The 19,553-nt window shown below is 34.2% G+C and overlaps 2 protein-coding genes across 4 annotated transcripts in view; one reads left to right on the plus strand and one right to left on the minus strand.

The window, feature by feature from the left end:
- LOC150101239 (transmembrane protein 53-A) overlaps positions 1 to 19,553 on the plus strand; it is a 205,881-nt gene that overhangs the window by 183,913 nt on the left and 2,415 nt on the right. The window lies entirely within an intron of this gene.
- Taf8 (TBP-associated factor 8) overlaps positions 1 to 19,553 on the minus strand; it is a 78,455-nt gene that overhangs the window by 49,622 nt on the left and 9,280 nt on the right. For all 3 annotated transcript variants that reach the window (XM_090402256.1, XM_090402257.1, XM_090402255.1), the window contains 2 exons: positions 10,960 to 11,102; positions 2,612 to 2,710 (listed from right to left, as the gene is read on the minus strand). In XM_090402256.1, coding sequence (XP_090258382.1) covers positions 2,612 to 2,710; positions 10,960 to 11,092 — 232 coding nt within the window. In that variant the 5' untranslated portion in view covers positions 11,093 to 11,102. The remainder of the gene's footprint in view (positions 1 to 2,611; positions 2,711 to 10,959; positions 11,103 to 19,553) is intronic.

Consider the following 19,553-nt stretch of genomic DNA (forward strand, 5'->3'; position numbering starts at 1 on the left):
GCTTGTTCTTCACCAAGCTTTTCTTCGACAATTCTTCTCAACAGTTTCTCAAGTATACTTGCATAGATCTTGCCAGGAACATTCAGTAGGGAAATACCTCTATAATTCTCACATTCAGTTTTATTTCCCTTTTTATATATGGGTACTATGAGAGCTCTACTCCAATCATCGGGAATTCATCCCTCTGTCCAGGCTTTCTGAACTATGCAGTGCAGCCACTGTAAGACTCTTGTACCAACATCCTTCAGCATTTCTGGTCGAATATCATCTACTCCTGCTGCCTTTCCACATTTCAAGCCTTTGATGGCTTTTTCTACTTCAAGTATGGGTATGTATTCCTGACTGCATGCCTGGTGAGTGGATTTTACCACTGTGCTGTCATCACTGCTTGTTTAATTTAGCAGTTTTTCAAAATAATTACTCCATACTTCAAGGATATCTTTTTCTCCCGTTTTCATGTCACCTTTATCATCTCTAACTCCTTTTACATCACTCTTTCCTCCATTCCTAAGCTTCTTCAACAATCTCCAGAATATTTCGCCACCTTCTTGATATTTATTTTCTGTATTCTTGCCAAAGTCCTCCCATGACTTTTGCTTAGCTAGTTTTACACAGTGTTTAGCATTCTTGCATTTGTCTCTGTATTCTCTAAGAGCACAAGCTGACTTATTTGCCAGGAATGATTCAACATAAAGATGTGCACCAGTTCACACAGAAACATGAAAATCAGCAATAAAAAAGACAAAACTATAAAAATAGGCAGAATAGAAATTTTCAGCTGCATTCTGAATGGAGATTCTATAGAACAGCGATTTTCAACCGGTGTGCCGCGAGAGGTCTTCAGATGTGCAGTGAGATTTATGAAAACTAATTAATTGAAAGAAATAATGTCGTAATTTGCGCATTTATTTATTAGTGTCTGGTCTTCCATCTTCTTGCATGTGTAAATAAATCAAAATTATGCCTATTTTTTGCTAGATCATCAAAAAAATTAAAAGAATATATTTTTACTGTGCCACAGAATTTTAATAATTAGTCTAGGTGTGCCATGTTATGAAAAAGGTTGAAAATCACTGCTATAGAACAAGCAAAATATTTCAGCTAGCTAGGTTCAGCTTTCAGTGAAGATGGCAGGTTAAATATGGAAGTACACAACAGAATAAACAAAGCTGGTATGGTGGATAGCCAGCTGAATAAATTTATATGGAATAAGAGAGAAATTAGCCAAAACACAAACTAGCAGTAAACAAGACAGTGTTTAAGTTATGGATCTAAGAGCTGGGTTAGAAATAAAGTACTTCTTTTGAAGTGATGACTTACGCTTGGACTCACCGATAGTTCTTCGGCACGAAACTCTTAGATTTCGATCTCCGAGTTTCATATCCAGCTTTAAAATAATGAGGGATTTATTATCTCCTTAACTTAATTTACGCCACCGGAAAAGTAGCCAAGAGGCTATTTTTCCGAATTTCCGGGAGAAAAAACCCGCTTGCCTTTTTTCGATCAGTTTCTGAGTTAGTCGATCTCTGGCACAGGCAAGCGGTTTTTTTCTCCCGGAAATTCGGGTTTTTCATCCCGTAAACTCAAGAAAATCGCCCATAGAACTCACACTATTTCAGATATTAAATATATTGTGTTAGGGTTATGGATCACGAGATGGCAGCACTTGCTGAGCCATTCTCTTCACTGCGTGCCGCTTAATTGGTGATAGGCTTGGGTCAGCTATCTCTGATTGGCTACCAGTGGAGATTGAACTGCCCACTCAGTCTCCAAAAGTTAGATAGGACTAAAATGGCCTAGCCTACTCCCTATTCGGGAGTAAAAAAGCATTAGCGGATTTTTTTATATAACTGTCTTTCAAACTAACTTGAGTTGAAATAGTACCCTTTATTGATTACTAGAAATAGTTCTATATATACTACAAACTGTTTTCTATTCTTTTATGATTTTTGTGTGAAATAATTGAAACATGGTGTTTTACACAGTCCAGCATTGCACTGAAGACAACAATATCTAGATTCTCTTCTAATATTGCTTCTTTGGAAACAATATTTGGTTTTAAAAAAAAAACAGTCATTAAAGTTTATTACTGTGGTCATTTCTTAACTTTGTTGTTTATAGTTATGCCACAGGTACCTTTAAAGATTAGCCATATATTTCTCTCTTGGGCTACTCTTGCTTTGTGCATAGTTCATGTCTAGCTAGTATTTGACATTACTGCACCATGTGTGTTGAGTCAGGCATGAAATCTTAATTGTGTTAGGCTGTTATAACATCTGGTATATTCACTAATGATATACACCAAAAGATGACAATGATTTGTAGAGATAAACAAATACCTTCATCAAGATAATAGTTGAGTTAAGCAGTTACCCAAGAAACAATATAGTCAGGCATAATGAATAATTAATCTTTAATGTTAAACAAATGCTTCACTTGGACCAACTAAGGCAGTAGTATGCTACCGATTTAATTTTGTGGTGGTCAGTTTTAACAAAATCTGTAACATAATATTAGTACAAACAATGTATTATTTCCATATATGTGTCAATATCTAAACACACACACATGAATGAAGAGCAAACCAAAAGATAGAAAAATTAATACTCACCCATTTCAACGAGGGCAACTAACACATCACCAACTAATGGCTCAGTACGACCACTTAATTCACAATATGCTCTGCTGCTCCTTGCTATTTCTGTGAGACCTAGATTTAACAGCATTTATTATATTCATTAATTTTATATATTAATATATAAATATATTAATTTTAATTTCATATTAATCAAAAAGGGAATGGAAGCTGACATCGGGACCGTAGCGGAAGAACTTCGGCGGGAGTTTATGAAAATGAAAAATGACCTTCATCTTCTTCATGAGGAAGTGGAAGTGATCGGTAAGGAGATACTGGAAGTTAAAGCTGAGTTTAATGTGTTAAACAGAGAAATTAGGACTATAGAGATTACTTTAGCTGAAGTAACTAGAACAGGATTACATATGGGTGAGTCTTTGGTGAATGATTCAGTAATAAATAGTATGGGAGTGATTGGGAGTCAACATAATAAAACCACAAGTGGCCTAGAAGAAATGAGATGTAGTGAGAGTGGGGGGGTAAGTAATAGAGAGTTGAGTAATGAAGCTGGGAGAGTCATGCTGAATAGTGTAGAGAATGAGTCCATGAGTGTGGACTTGAATGAAGTTAAGAGTGGTAAAATATATGGTGATTCTATGATTAAGGGTATGGAGAGTGGTATGCATGAGGAGTGCTTGGCTGATGGGACAATAGAAAGAGTGGCTTTAGCAATAAAGAGAGGGCATGAAGCAGACAAGATGATAGTTATGGTGGGTACAAATGACCTGAGAGGTAGTATAAATCGGGTAGGAAAAGATTTAAGAACATTATTAGATATTGTGAAGAGGAAAAGTGTCAATGGGAGAATAGTGTGTGTGCTGCCTCGTTTTGACAATTACGAGTTAAGTAGACGAGCAATGATAATGAATGATATGATTGCAAGAATGTGCAGAAAAAGAGGTCTGGAGTTTGTTGATGTTTGGAGTGTGTTTGAAGGAAAAAGGCAGTTGTATGCTAGAGATGGACTGCATCTTAACATGGAAGGACATAAGCGATTGAAGAAGTTATTGTTTTCTGAACAGGTTGAAGTTATTGGGCAGGGAAACTAATATTGAAAAGGTTGAGTGTAAGAGAGAGAAACTTTAGCACTGATTGTGTATTTATTGATCCTTATAGGCTGAATAAATTGCAGAAGAGAGGGGATAAAAATCGGCATAGGACTACGGTAGTTAGTGACTTATATATCAGTTCTAAAGCCGGTACAAGATCTAGAGGGAATCTGCAATTTTTGTATACCAATGCTAGAAGCATTCGAAATAAGAGAGAAGAATTTTTGGCATTAGTCAGTGAAATCTCACCAAAAGTTGTAGGCATTAGTGAAACTTGGCTGTCAGCAAAAGATGTGGTCACTGGAATTGAATGTGATGGGTACAGTATTTTCAGGGAGGATAGAGAAGATAGAACAGGAGGAGGAGTACTGTTGATGATAGCTGATGTGTTGCAGCCAAAGAAAGTAGTATATCATGATGATAGACATGTGAATGAGAGTTCATTTGAGGCAGTCTGGTGCGAAATAGTGACCAACGCAACCAAATATACAGTTGCATGCTGCTATAGGCCAGGGAGTACGGGGGGAGATATTGAATTCATGCATCAGCAACTTAGTGCAATGAGTGAAGGCTTGGTGATTATTATGGGGGATTTTAATTACGGTGATATCAATTGGAAGGAGGAAATATCACGTAGCAAAAAGGAAATGGAATTCATACATCTTCTACGAGATAATTACTTGAAACAGCACGTAACTGAAGGGACACGTGCTGTGAGAGTGTTGGACCTGGTTATTGGTTCAGAGGTTATATGCATAAGTAAGGTGTCCTCGTTACCTCCAGTTGGTGAAAGCGATCATGTGGTATTGACTTGGGAGGTTGCAAAATCTGTGGATTTTTCTATTAAGAAGGGGTATGTACGGAACTACAGGTCAGGCAATTATAACAAGCTTCGGAGTGAGCTTGCAGCCATCCCATGGCAGAACATATTGCAAGGGAAAGATGTTAGCAGTGCTTGGGATAAAATCAGTGGGTATCTGAGGAAAGCAATATCAGATTGTGTCCCCATGGTTAGGAGGTCAAACAAGGCAGGCATTAGATGGATGAGCAGTAGTATCAAGCTTGAACTGCAAAAAAAGAAAATGTTATGGAGAATTTACAAGGAGAAAGGCGATCAGGACACCCATGAGCAGTACAAGGCTCAAGCTAGGAAGGTTACCAGCATAGTAAGAAAAGCTAAATCAGATTATGAGAAGACCTTAGCCAAAGAGATCAAGGGTAATCCCAAAGAGTTCTTCCGCTATGTGGCAAGTAAGAGGAAGAATGACTTCGGAAGGATAACCTTAGTGGGTGCTGATGGTATTGAGGTGACAAAATCAGATGTAATAGTCGAGTTACTGAGTGATCACTTTTCAAAAGTCTATCACCCAAGTGAGGATATCTCTATACCTACAGCAATACCTAATGTGAGAATTGAAGCGAAAGAATCAGAGGTATTAAATATATTGCAAAACTTAAATGCAAACACTGCGGTAGGCTTAGATGGAATATCAGCTCGGGTGTTGCGTGAATGTGCAAATGAATTGTCAACCCCTCTCACCTGGATATTTAACTTAAGTTTGAACTCTGGTATGGTCCCTAGGGAGTGGAAGTTAGGCAAAGTGGTTCCTTTGCATAAGGGTGGCTCTAAAACTGCAGTATTGAATTACAGACCAATCACCATCTCAGGAGTGTGGTAAAAGTATTGGAAAAGTTGGTTAAAGACAAAATTCAAGAATGGGTGGATCAGGATATGATACTCTATAGAGGCCAACATGGTTTTGTTAAAGGTAGATCCTGCCTTAGCAATCTATTAACTATTCATAATAGAATAACATCTGAGTTGGACAAAGGAACTGGCTACACAGTGGTACTTCTGGATTTTGCTAAGGCTTTTGACAGGATACCCCATAGAACACTGTTACGCAAATTGGAGCAGATGGGAATGGATATTAAATTGGTGATATGGATAGGAGAATGGCTCAGGGAGAGATACCATAAGGTGGTGTATGGAGGAGCCGAGTCCAGAATGAGGCAGGTGACCAGTGGTGTGCCTCAGGGCTCTGTGCTTGGGCCAATGTTGTTTAATTTGTATATAAATGATATAGGAAACGGCTTAAAGGGAGATATTCAGTTGTTTGCTGATGATGCAAAGTTGTGTAGCGCAATAAAAAATCAAGCTGATGTTGAAAGTTTGCAGGAGGATTTAAATAAGCTGGTAAAATGGGCAAAAGAAAATGGATGTCAGTTCAATGTGGAAAAGTGTAAAGTCATGCATTTTGGGATTAAAAGATTACCAGCTGTGTACTACATCGATGGAAAGGTACTCCAAGAGATTGATGAGGCTAGGGACTTAGGGGTATTGGTAGATAGGGAGATGAAGTTCAGAGGACACATTGCTAAGGTGTCCAAGATTGCACATAGGATTACTTGGTTGTTGAGGAACACACTGACATCCAGAGATAAAGAGGTTATTATTCCCCTTTATAAAGCATTGATACTTCCACATTTGGATTACTGTGCTCAGGTCTGGTCACCTGGATTCCTTGGAGATGAGGAGGCTGTGGAGAGGGTTCAGAGAAGAGTGACCAAGTTGGTGAGTGATATAAAAAATGCTCCCTACATTGATAGATTGAGAGCTTGTGGATTGCAGAGATTGGTTGACAGGCGAAGAAGAGGGGATATGATAGAAACATTCAAATTACTAAAAGGTTTTTATAGGATTGATGCAGGGGAAATGTTTCAGCTGTGTAATAGTGATGGAAGAACAAGAGGTCATCTCTGGAAATTAAAGAAGAGTGTGGTTAACAAAGGTGTCAGAACAAGGTTTTTTGCCTGGAGGGTGGTGAATGAGTGGAATTCATTGCCTGACTTAGTTGTGAGCTCTTCGTCTGTAAATGAATTCAAGAAGAGATATGACAGATATTGTTTTGCTAGTTTGGGTCTCCCGCGATGAGTCTACTGACTCCATGGAGATACCCGTAATAATAATAATAATAATAATAATTTTCATATCAAACACAACAACTGTATTATCTTGGTAACATAATAGAATAACCTTCAAGTATAAACTAAAGTACTGGCTAAGATATTCAATTTTGTTTAACACTGATTTTCACTCATGTTTTAGTTTATTGGAAGAAATAGATTAAGTTTTATTTAAGTATTATGCCAATATTTCACTTTGATAACTAAGGCATATAGACATTAAATGTATATATGCCTTAGATAACTTTTAGATAACAATGTGGCTGCATCACATTCTACATTATGAGTTATTTTCTTTTTACCTATGGTTTCAGCAGCCACTTCTTTAATCATATTTTCTACTCTATTTCATTTTCCATCAATATTATTGAATATACACAAGCACACATAAGACAGATAAACACTGATTGCTAAATTACAATCCTAAAGGGCACCCTCTAATGAAATTGTTTAGAGATGTTGAATGTTGAACTAATGTTCATAATAATTATCTCCCACATTGCTAGTGGTGTGAGGCAGCCATATTTAATTAGGTTAAGAGAATATTATAAAAGCTGTAGCAGATTCCAAATCAGTTATTCTGATTTAAATATATATCCATATAATACAGAATTATTCCCCACTGAATATAATGATCTAAATCAATAGCATTGTCTGCAACCCAACCCTAGAAAATATATACTCTGAATAAACAACAAATTACATGATATCCACAGTAATTAGCTTTAATGAAATGAAAGTACAGATATTTTGCACTGAAAATAACAGTACATTATCAGTGCATAGAAACCATCAAATGAAAGAAATAGGAATATAAGGCACATACAATAATTGGTTTACGTTTAAATTGGCAACTGGTTTAAATAAAACCAGTTGCCACATGCTACAAATTAATATATAATATTAAAACTATTTTTGATGTAAATACCGGATACCGTGTTTAGTGTCGATACTATGTTGTGTTATATATAACTATAATAAATAAATATTATTTATTAATATATTAAATTTCTAGCACACGGCAACTGTTTTTATTTGGCAATCCGACTGTTGTATGTACTTTGTATTCCGATTTCTTTGATTTTCTTGTTTCCATGCACCAATGATGTACTGTTATTTTCAGTACGAAATATCTGTACTTTCATTTCATTAGAGTTAATTACTGTAGTTATTGTATAATGTGTCGTTTATAGTTATGCCACAGGAATCTTTAAAGATGCACTCTGAATGTTATACCTAATAAAAAAAACCAAAGGTACTTTTTCAGAGATGCTCCAGATGATGGAAATTTTTTGTGATATCTGAATTTTGGAAAGGCTTATGTATTGGGGAACAGCATAAAGTTTTGTTATTTCTGTGACTGATCAGTGGAGAGACTAGTATGGTCTGAACAGATGATTCTATTTGCCAATGTTTTAATAACACCACACTATTAGAAGATGTGTAGTGTGAAAGATGATAGATGTACCACCACCAGTGCAGGTAGATATACAGGGTGTTCGGGATAAATTTGACATATTTATAATTAATTATATTTTTCCGTAAGTTACATGTATTAACACACACTTCTCTTCATTTAAAAGTTTGGACCCTTCTTCATTCACATACAAGATGTCAGAAAGGATGGATAGCTGGAACCCACCTGAATCATGGAAGAGAATAACTTGTATCATGATGATTCGTGCCCGCCATCAAAATAAGGATATTACGACTGCTGCCCAATGCTCCCTGAATACAGTAAAAACAATCAGGCATGAATTAGAGACTTGCAATGGTGACTACGAGGATGTAGCAAGAAGAAAGATCCCTAGCAGACGATCTGATTGCGTTCGTACAGCAGAATTCCTCGCAAATCTGCAGGAACAGGTGTTGAAGAACCCTGGCATTGGAATTCGGGCTTTGTTCGTGGAGTTGCTAACTGTAGTCAAGCCCTGGATAACAAGGGTAGGCAATGGTAGGCCGTATGTATGGCAGCAGGATTCGGCCCCTTGCCACACCTCTGGGAAAAGTCAAAAATGGTTGTCTGAAAATTTCTACGACTTCACCAGTCCAAATGTTTGGCCTCCAAACTCCCCAGACCTTAACCCCATGGATTATTTTGTATGGGGTGCAGTTGAAAAAGACACCAATCGCACTTCCAGTAATACAAAAGCCCAGTTAATGGATAAAATTAAAACAGTTTTTGCGGCCCTTCCCAGGGAGACTGTAGCATCAGCTTGTTCGAGGTTCCGAAGCAGAATTGAAGCTGTGATCGATGCTAATGGTGGTTATTTTGAGTAAATCTTGTTGATAGTATTGTAATTAACTCTGCCTGTAATGTTTTTTTGTCAATTCATTAAATTTAATAGATACAAAGAAGATTTTCTTTTTCCTTACGAAACTGTCAAATTTATCCCGAACACCCTGTATGTAGACAGAAAAGGTGAACAGTTAGATTGGCAAGTAAAGAAAATTATCGTTTTCTTTTCTATGTTTAAAAACAGATCATAATGTGTAGGTGTTAAGGAATGCTAGAAACATTTTCAACATGTCTATTTGAACGGTACAATATCTAAGACTTTTTTTTTTTTTTTTTTTTTTTTGTTCCATGAAGAGACTGGTAAAGGAGAGGGGGGGCACATCAATGGCTTCAATCTGTTCATAGGTTCAATTGCTGCAGCTGGATATCATTTGCAGCAATTGAGAAACATCATCAGAAACTTCAAATTTTTCATAAACATTAATTTTTTTTATTTTAAATTTTAATGTGTTCTCTTTTATAGCTGCATCACATTCTTAATTATGAGTTCTTTTCTTTTCACTTATTGTTTCAGCAGCCGCTTCTTTAATCATATTTTCTACTCTATTTCATTTTCCATCAATATTATTGAATCTATCAGCTATGTTATTTTCAGTTTTATTTAATTTAGTTTTCAACTTATCTTGATATTTCTTAACTTCCTTTACATCATTACTAAGTTTATCTATGTCCCATAACCCAGCTTTCTTTTTTGTCATCTTTATCACATTTGATAATCTTTCTCTTATAATCATTTTCACTAGATAATGATTGCTGTCACAATTAGGAACTCTACAACTCCTGACATCAATGACAGAGAAGAAATGACGTTTTGAGACTAAATCATGATCAATCTGGTTTACTTCGTTAGTGCCTAGTATCCTCCCATTTCCAGGTGAATTGCTTTATGTGCAAATGATGTGCTTCTTATGAATAATTTGTTTCTAAATGCAAATTGCATCAGTAAATCACCATTCTCATTGTTTTTATCATGTAACATAATTATGTAACATAAATATACACTTGCTTTTGATTTTCATCTCTCCCAATCTTAGCATTGAAGTCCCCCATGATTAATAGAATATCATCCCTTTGTGTCTTGCAGCAAACTTCTTCAAGTTTCTCATAAAATCGATCTTTATCGATTTCTTCTTTCACCTCAGTTGGTGCATGAGCTGAAATGACAATAATGTTTCTAAATTTTCCTTTTAATTTTATTTTGCATATTCGGTTACTGATAGCTTTGTATTCTAACATACTTTTCTGTATTTCCTTGCTCACTATGAAGCCAGTACATAGCTGATCAGTTTGTTCACTGGGACCACTATAAATAACACTATAATGCTGTTTATCAATTCTCTCCTGTCCTTGTCATCGCATTTCTTGTAGTGCAATGAGGTCTCTTTTATATTTCAGCATTTCATTAACAACTTCATTCATCTTTCCTATTTGTTTCATTGTCCTTACATTCCATGTTGCCATTTTGATATCTCTCCTAATTTTATTCTTATTTTTCTGTCTATTTCGTAATCCAATCATATCCTTTTTTCTATTCCAGGGTCGGTTGCCATTGAGTACTGTTCGGAGGTTTCATTTGTATCGGTTTTGTAGCATCAATTTTTTATGTGATTGGGTTGCTAGCCCAATGCACAACCCTCCTCCTCCTTCATCCAGGCTTGGGACTGGCTGCAGTGATCACTACTCAGAGTAACCAACTTCAAGCGGAGTTGGATTATTCACATAAGATCTTAAAATTCACATAACATCTTCATTTGGAATAAACTGCCATATTATGAATGTGCTGACAGCAAAAAAAAGTTAACTACTAAAATAACAATCATGGTCATATTAGAAGCAAATCGCTCACAATGAATCGAGGTACTTGAAGATGTTTGTTTGTTTAATAATAATTATTATTATAACAATCACTATAGGTCCTAATCAAGTAGCTGAAAATGTAAATTAATATATACTTTTAAAAAAATAAATTTTGAAATTAAGAAGAAACAAAATTAACATTAATTACTTACAACTCTGCAGCATTTCCACCAAGGTTTCAAGTGCTAATCTTTCTGCTGTGGTGAAACCCACCTCGTAGCACACCGAACCGACTGCTACAAAGAGTGCCTTTCGACGGGCATTACTTGTTGCAAGCTCAGACATGATAAACTATCTGAAAAAAAAAAATAATAAAATAAATAAATAAATAAAAATATACTATTTGAATAATACTGAATGAGGAACCAGTAATGATATAGTACCATCATGAATATATCTATTACTAGTATTTGATACATCCCCTTTACAGTACACCAGAAAATAATGAATACAAAAAACATATCAAGAAAATCAGAAATGATAAATGTGATTTAACTTAAAAAGCCCAAAATGCTCTAACTTGACAGTAAACCTTACTAAAACCAAAGATACTAAATATCCATTATGTGAAATTCAAAATTGACCATGTCACTTTTGAATTTTGCAGTTTAGAAAGTGACCAAAACTTTTATAAAATTAAGAGTAACTCTCAGCTCTACAACTCATGCAGAGTTAAAAGGCAAACTTTGCCCAAAAATTAGGTATATTTGCATTTTGATTAATATTTATGATTAAGGGTTTCACTTGCATGACAGCCACTTCAGACTGTTGGTTCTCTTCTTCATAGGACAGAAATTTAGAATACTCCAGCAGCTCATGTTAGATCGATATAGTGAACTCTAGAGACACACTCAACTCCAGCATAACATTTAATTTTCACAAGATATTAATTAATCACTTTTGAAATTTTTCTGGAGTCAAAGGTAACACTATTACTGCATGCTTGGTATAAAATAATAATGAATATTTATTATTCTTCTATTTAAGAATGCAATTTTATAACTTTCTAAATGATAACTTTACCCATGAAAGATTTTAAATTTGCACTATATTTAGTATAGTGAATGACATGACTAAGTGAGCTCCACAAACACAGTACTTCAAATCACTTTACATATCCCAATAAGTTGGGATGTGTAAAGCCTCACACTATGGAATGAAAATTATTTATGAAATAAAGAATGGAAGATTTAAGTTAAAATTAAGTATTTAATTATAGAATCATCACCTATATTTCATCCTCAGTACAAAAAAAGAACAAATATAATTAATGTATAGACTGATCAACAATAGTCCAAGGACTGATCCCTAAGGAACACCACTGGTTGCCTTAAATTTTGTAGTTCACACCCACCATATACCACTTTCTGATACCTATCCATCAGCCATCCACTTATCCAAGTTCACAGTTTATATTCCAATCCCATATTCTCCAGTTTATGAAAGAGCCTTTGTGTGATATACCAGTGTTTCTCAAAGTCTGGCATGCCTGCCCCCCCCCCGGGTATGTGGCAATTTTCGACTATGCATCATTAACACATGGAATCTTTATTAAGAAAAAAGAATTATTTTAAACGTATATATTTCTCAATAAGTTATATTATATTATGTATGAATTATCCTACGCAAATTTGATAACTGCTTCATTTGAATAGTTTGCAAATTCGAGGGCAATCGTTCGTGAATCTTCATTCAGCTTCGCATATGAGCATACATTGCGAGCCTGCAACAATGCAAAAAAAGTACTATATAGACTGATAAAAAAAGGGAATTATATGAATCATTAGTAGATAATTAAGACAGTTAAGCAGATATTAATCAATGTGCTTCATTATTTGATCATATTACAAATTTGTTGTTAGTTAAAATAACGATTAATAGGGTTGTACTAATTTTTCAGTGATATAATTGCTTTAATGATATACGGAAATTATAATACCTATAATAAATATTATAATTTTTTTAGCTTTCAAAGTTTTAAGTATAGATCATTGATTAAAGACTAGATTTATAAAATGTAAGAAACAAGAAAACGTTGATATTATATCTGGATCAAATGAAATTGATAAGGGTGTGTCGTCTGACATCTCTAAAGAACCAATTAGAAAGAAGATGAAAAATCTTTGTAAGTACGACATGAATTATTTGAAATGTGGATTTTCATGGACGGGAAATGAAGAGGAACTTATTCCATTATGTGTCATTTGTGGTGAAACTTTAAAAAATGAAAGCATGAAACCATCTAATTTAAATGACCATTTTGAATCGAAACATAATGAATATAAGTTAAAATTAAGTATTTAATTGTAGAATCTTCACCCATATATCAGGCATCCTCAGTACAAAAAACGAACAAATATAATTAATGTATAGGCTGAACAATAGTCCAAGGACTGTTGGACTAAAAAATGAAAGCATGAAACCATCTAATTTAAATGACCATTTTGAATCAAAACATAATGAATATAAGGACAAACCTGTAGAATTTTTTCAAAATAAATTCAGAACAATTTAGAACTAGCTTCTGATGGTTTCCTAAAAAATAAATACAACAAGAATACGTTATCATTTTGGCTACAAATACAGAATGAATTTCTTGAATTCGCAGATAAAGCTCTGAGGTTCACTTTTCCACTTCCAAGTTCATATCTGTGCAAAGTTGGATCTTCAGCTCTTGTTGATATTAAGACCAAGAAGAGGAACCACATTATAGATGCTGAATCGCATCTGAGATTGAAATTAACATCTATAGAGCCAAATTGTGCTGAAATTTTATCTCACCAAAAATAATTTCACTCCTCTCAGTGATGATAAATTATTTAAATTAAGTAAAAATTTATAGTATCTTTATAAAATTTGTTCTATTAAAAGTAAATCATATTTTTTTGTTTACATGCACATCTAAATTCGAATAAAATAGGCATTTACAATGAAATATACTTTTTTATTATTTATTTATTTATTATTACTTATTATTTTGATAAGGGGGTACTTGGTAATAATGAAAATTTAAGAAGGGGGTACATGGATAACTGAAGTTTGAGAAACACTGTGATATACTATCAAACGACTTAGCAATTTCTAACAGTATTCATGTATCCACTGCCTTTATCCAACTATAAAGGCTTGGTATTTTGGATCTAACAATTCAAAAGACAATAATAATTCCTCTTTAGATTAACAGAATTTAATGTAGTTTATTTTATTTTTGTTAATCCCATCCCCAAAAGGATGTCAACCCATAGTACGTTAATATTAGTATCAGTGGTGTCACTTGTCCATTTCGGTTGGGTGTGCTGTCATGGCTTATACAACCCGCGCTACAAAATTCACGTCAGTTTGATTGTTTGATTATACATATGATTGCATTTTTATCGATCTATGAAAGTTTTAAGAGTGTATAGCACATCAGCGCTCATCTTAATTGGCGAGTTACAAAAAATACAATAAATGCAATTAATTGTTGGATAACTTTGAATACTTAAATTTATCAATTAATTGTAACCAAATCTGTGCAGAGTGGAGGGACAATGTGTTTGTTTTAAGATACTGTATATTAGAAAACAATAATGAAGGAGAATGCTATGTTTGGTTGATATATTTGAATTAATCAAAAGGTGTAAAATTTGGAAGAGGAAGACTAGACTTATCTCCTTCGACTACAATACCATTGTAAACATGGGCAAAAACGTTATAAATTGATCAAAAATTATATACAGCTGATGCTTGAACAATGTGGGGGTTAGGGGCTCTGACTCTCCATGTATAACTTTTGACTCCTCAAAAACTTTACTAATAACCTAATGCTGACCAGAAGCCTTACCGATAACATATACAGTTGATTAACACTGTAAAATTCAATACAGTAGGAATTTTTTTCCTTAACTTTGCATCGACTTTTATAGAGGTCACAAATATTGTATAAAGAAGGATATTGTAATTTAACACTGTGATTGTAAATTTTTGTTACGAATTGTGTATATAAGGTATGTGCTGACACTGTAGTTGTAATAATTTTGTGATTGAAAAACCATGCAAGTATATGTTGAAACTGTATGAATGTTAAACTGTATATTTCAAGGACAATGCCTTAGAAGGCGGCCCAGCATTTGATGTGTTCTGATTTAAAAGAAATAGCTTAGAAACTTTGTTTGTACAATGTAAAGTGCTTTCAATTATGTTTGAGCTATTTAACTCAAACACAATTTATACAGGTAGTAAATACGAACCAAATGCAAGTCTCAAGGACAGTGCAACAAAAGGCGGCGAACATCTAAGGATATCCCGCGTTTGGTAAATAAGATTGTTTTTGTGTTCTATGGGAAACAGAAGTAATCGACAACTTTGAAGGTCACATCCCCTTTTGCACAAGAATATTTGAGGTTCTCAACCCTTAATCCAGGGACCACAGGAGAAGTATAAGAAATCATCAGGGGCGAAAAAAAGAGGTGCAGCTCCTCTCGTAGCATCTCAATCCAGCATCGTGGATGACAGCCCATTAGAAGTCAGGAGGGAAGCAGTGGGCGCCATGAGGCATCGGAGGGGAAGAGACAGTCGGACCAGCATGCCTTGCGAGTAAGATAGTCTGCTATGTGCATCGGTTGTCAAAAGCCATCGGCTGAAGCCCCAGGAGTCCTCCACGATACGACAGCACTAAAGGAAAGAAGCCTGCATGAATGTTGAGGCCCAGAATTGAAAAGCAGTCGTCAGTGGAACCAGTAAAGAGATAAGAGAGCCAGTTAAGATATATGTGTCAGAGAAGAACGGTGAGTAAAATTTTTGTGTTTGCTTAACATTAAGGAAGATAGACTGATAGTCCACGGGACACTTACAAAGTTTAATTGCGATTGTTTGTTCTGGACCAAGAAGCTGAGGATTAAATTGTATAACTTAGATATGAGAAACTTGTTAGTTGAAACATATATTGCATGAACATATTAGTATTGGGATGAGAACAGATTTCTGTATGATAGTATTGCTGCATGTGTTAATGTATGTACAATTATTGAGATATAATTCTTGGGTTTAGATTTTTAGAAAGAGCCAATTCATTTAATATACTGTATAATTGCATTGTAGTTTAATAAATATGTTTGTTATGTAAAAAAAAAAAAAAAAAAAATGTGTACTCACTGATCCTTAATCCAATGTACTATTTCTAAATAAATACGAACCGGTGATGACTGTCAATAAACTTGAGATAGATCTTGAGAGAACCTGCAGGTAATCTTAATTATATTTAATACCTATAAAGAGGAATCTTTGTGGTGCAGTCGTAACATTAAATAAATTTTCCAAGGTATTAGAAATTAGATAACCTGTAGTAATCTAAGATAAAGAGTAAAAGCATAATAATATAGTAATAATATACAGGGACACAACAGACAATGTTTACAACACATTCTTTATGGTATGCATGTATATACAGGTAAACCTCGTATAACGTGGTTTTGATATAACGCGGTCTACAATTTATAGTAACCCTTGTTCAACACAGCACTTATAAGCGGTTTTGATATAACACTGTCTACAAGTTGTAATAACCCTTTATCTTTTCATATATTTTTCACTGCGCAACTTAAAAATCAAATTTAATCTTTGTTAAATTTGTGTCTGCCCATATCGCGCATGTAGTTATAAGTAGTAAATTTATCTTCTTCCTTCCACGGTATTAAGCCTACTGGCCTGTTCCGATCTCACACCACCTTTTTAGGTGTCTTCCTCTACTTCTTTTTCCTTTTGGTTTATAAATTAGTATTCTTTTTGGTAATCTTTCGGTTGACATTCTATTTACGTGTTGATCCATTTACTTCTGTAATTTTCCATAGTTTGTAAAATGTGTCTTTACCAAAAGACACATTTTTGGTTGTTGTCGAGTTCTTTTAAAATGTCTGCATTTCTTTTCTTATCTAATTGAGTATAGCCTACTGTTCTTCTTAGAAATTTCATTTTTGCTGATGTTATCCTTTGGCAATCAAATTTGTATTAGGGGAAATACCCTTTAGCATGCATATACGTCAATTGCTTACTGTATAAAGTGTTTATTGTTGAAAATTGTCTTCGTTTTCTGCCAGGAAAGCGCATTAAAAATCATAAGTGTGTTAATCTCAAGCTGAGCAGTTTATTTTCTGGCGAGTTATTTAATTAATATGTAATGCTTTTTATTATGCAAAAAATGTATTTTTATAATAATGGCCACTAAAACCGCAATGAAAGGGAAAAAACCAACATTGAAAAGAAAATTCAGGAGTTGTTGCAAAGACCTTTGACAATCAAACAAAATGAACATAAAATCCGAGAAAGCGTTATGCTGGTCAGTGGTAAGTGCAAAGCACGTTGCTCATGTATGCGATGTTCTAATGGGAAAAATGAAGAAATCTCTAATGATTTCCATAGAAGATTGCACTCAAAAGAAAATTCCTTTAGATGAAAATCTTATTAAACAAAAGCTCTCAAAATTTATAAACATTTAAAAGAACTTGATCAAGATTCTTCAGAAGAAAGCTCTCAGCAGGATTTTGTGCCAGTAAGCAGTTTTCTTTGCATAATCTTAAAATCCAGGGAGAATCAGCATCAGCAGACGTAGAAGCTTCCCGGAAATATCCAGAACTTTTAAAAATCATTGAAGGAGGTTATAGTGCAGACCAGATGAATCCAGTTTATACTGGGAGAAAAAAATGCTAAAAACGCACCTATATTTCAAAACATGAAAGATCAGCTTCTGAATTCAAAGTTTCCAAAGATAGAATTACTCCACTGTTTTGTAGTAATGCATCAGTTGATTACATGACAAAATCAATGTTTATTAACTGATCCTCAAATCCTCGTGCTACGAAAGGGCTCGACAAGTCCACCCTACTTGTTGGTGGACCTACAAAAAGGCATGGGTTACAGCTAGCATGTTTGAAAATTGGATTTTCAAGGTGTTTTGTACCCGATGTAGAAAGTTACACAAAGAAAAAGATTATCGACTTCAAAATTCTACTAATTTTAGATCACACACCAGGCAATCCAACAAATTTAAGCCATCCGAATATTAAAATAACTTTTTGCCACCTAATACTACTTCATATATTCGACCACTCGACCAATGATCATATCAACATTAAAGTCAATTATATTCGTCGAACATTCGATTAATTTTGGAAAAAATGGAATCTAATCTAAACATGATACTGCCTGAAGCATGTAAAGAGTTTTCGATACTGAATTGTGTGAAAATTATTTTTCTGTCCATTAAAGAATTACAATTCTCCACACTGAATGCTTGCTAGAAAAAAAATATGGCCTAAAGCCATTCTGGAACAAAATTTTGTACCTCCAGTGGATGCCAAGCTCTAAGTCGTATAATAAACATTGCACACATTTTTGGTGGAGAGAATTTTTGCAATATGTTTGAAAATGAAATTACTGAATTAATTGATTAGGAAATAGATTTAAATGAGGAAGAACTGGTACAATTAATACATGACGTCGAACCAAACAGGGGGGGGGGGGAGTTCTGCCGAAGATTCTGATTGTGATGAATCGTTAAAGAATTCAGTTTAAAGAAATTAGAAGGATTGAACTTGGCAAGAGAGTTAGGAAGTTATTTTATGGATAGTGATCCCTCAGTAGAGCACTCCAGAAAATTCACGAGACAATTGGATATTTGTTTAACTCCATATTATGAACATAATAAAAAATTGCAGCATAGTGGTAAGCAAGGTCTTATTACCGACTTCTTGATAACTAAACCAGCTGAAGTATGCAATGAAAATTATACAAATGATGTCCAAGAGATTAAAAGTAATGATGATGTCCGGTAAATAAAGAACATCTACAAAATTTATTTTTTGTTGGATATGTCATTGTTATTTATATAATTAAAAAAAAAAAAACGATTTTGGAACATAACCATACTTTTTCTATGTGATCTGAGCCTCGCATAATGCAATTTATATAATGCGGCATTTCTATGGAATCTAACAGTCTGCATTATACATGGGTTACCTGTATACTATATTCTTACAATAAAGTAAGCTAGAGAGTAGAAAATGTTATTAAGAAAATCATAATGAAGAGAAAATACATTTACAGTACTGTACTGCATTTATCGATATCATAAGTCTACGTCGCCTGTTTACAAGATGAATCTTATGTCTGTCAGTACCTACATCAATGTGAAAAAGAAATTATTCATATTTATTTACAGATATAACAATTCATACATTGATAACAAAGCAGCAATATGACTGCTTTATGGTAGCCTAGCAATCAATATGATTCCTTAGCGGTAGCAGGCCTATACACTAATGAATGAATCGTTATAAAATTTTCATCTTATGCTAATTAATTTAATTAACTAATTAATAACAGTTAATTTTATGCAGTTATGATTTAATACTGCTTCTTTACATTTATTTACATTTCTCTCGACTGCAAATGGCTATGTACGGTCTGTAAGCATTTGTACATAAGTTTTGATAAATTTTAACTTTTTATAACAGATTTTGTACATTATCATTATAATTACGGCTATTATAGCCAGTTTTTGTTTAGGAGTGTCTTATTTTAAATACATTGGCTATAATTACTCAAAAAAGGGTATATATCTTTAGGGTATTATGGGTGAGTATAGAAGGCAATTATAGCAGAATAAAAGAGGTGGAAAAATTTTGTACATACCTTGTTTTGATACTAGGATGTCTTCCAATTCCATGATCCTGCTGAAGGTTGTTTATAACGAGGGGGGAGGAAGAGGAAG

Source organism: Typopeltis vanoorti, chromosome 12 (genome assembly GCF_054136105.1).
Source record: "Typopeltis vanoorti isolate ZY-2024b chromosome 12, IOZ_Tvanoo_1.0, whole genome shotgun sequence".
Classification (NCBI taxonomy): domain Eukaryota; kingdom Metazoa; phylum Arthropoda; class Arachnida; order Uropygi; family Thelyphonidae; genus Typopeltis; species Typopeltis vanoorti.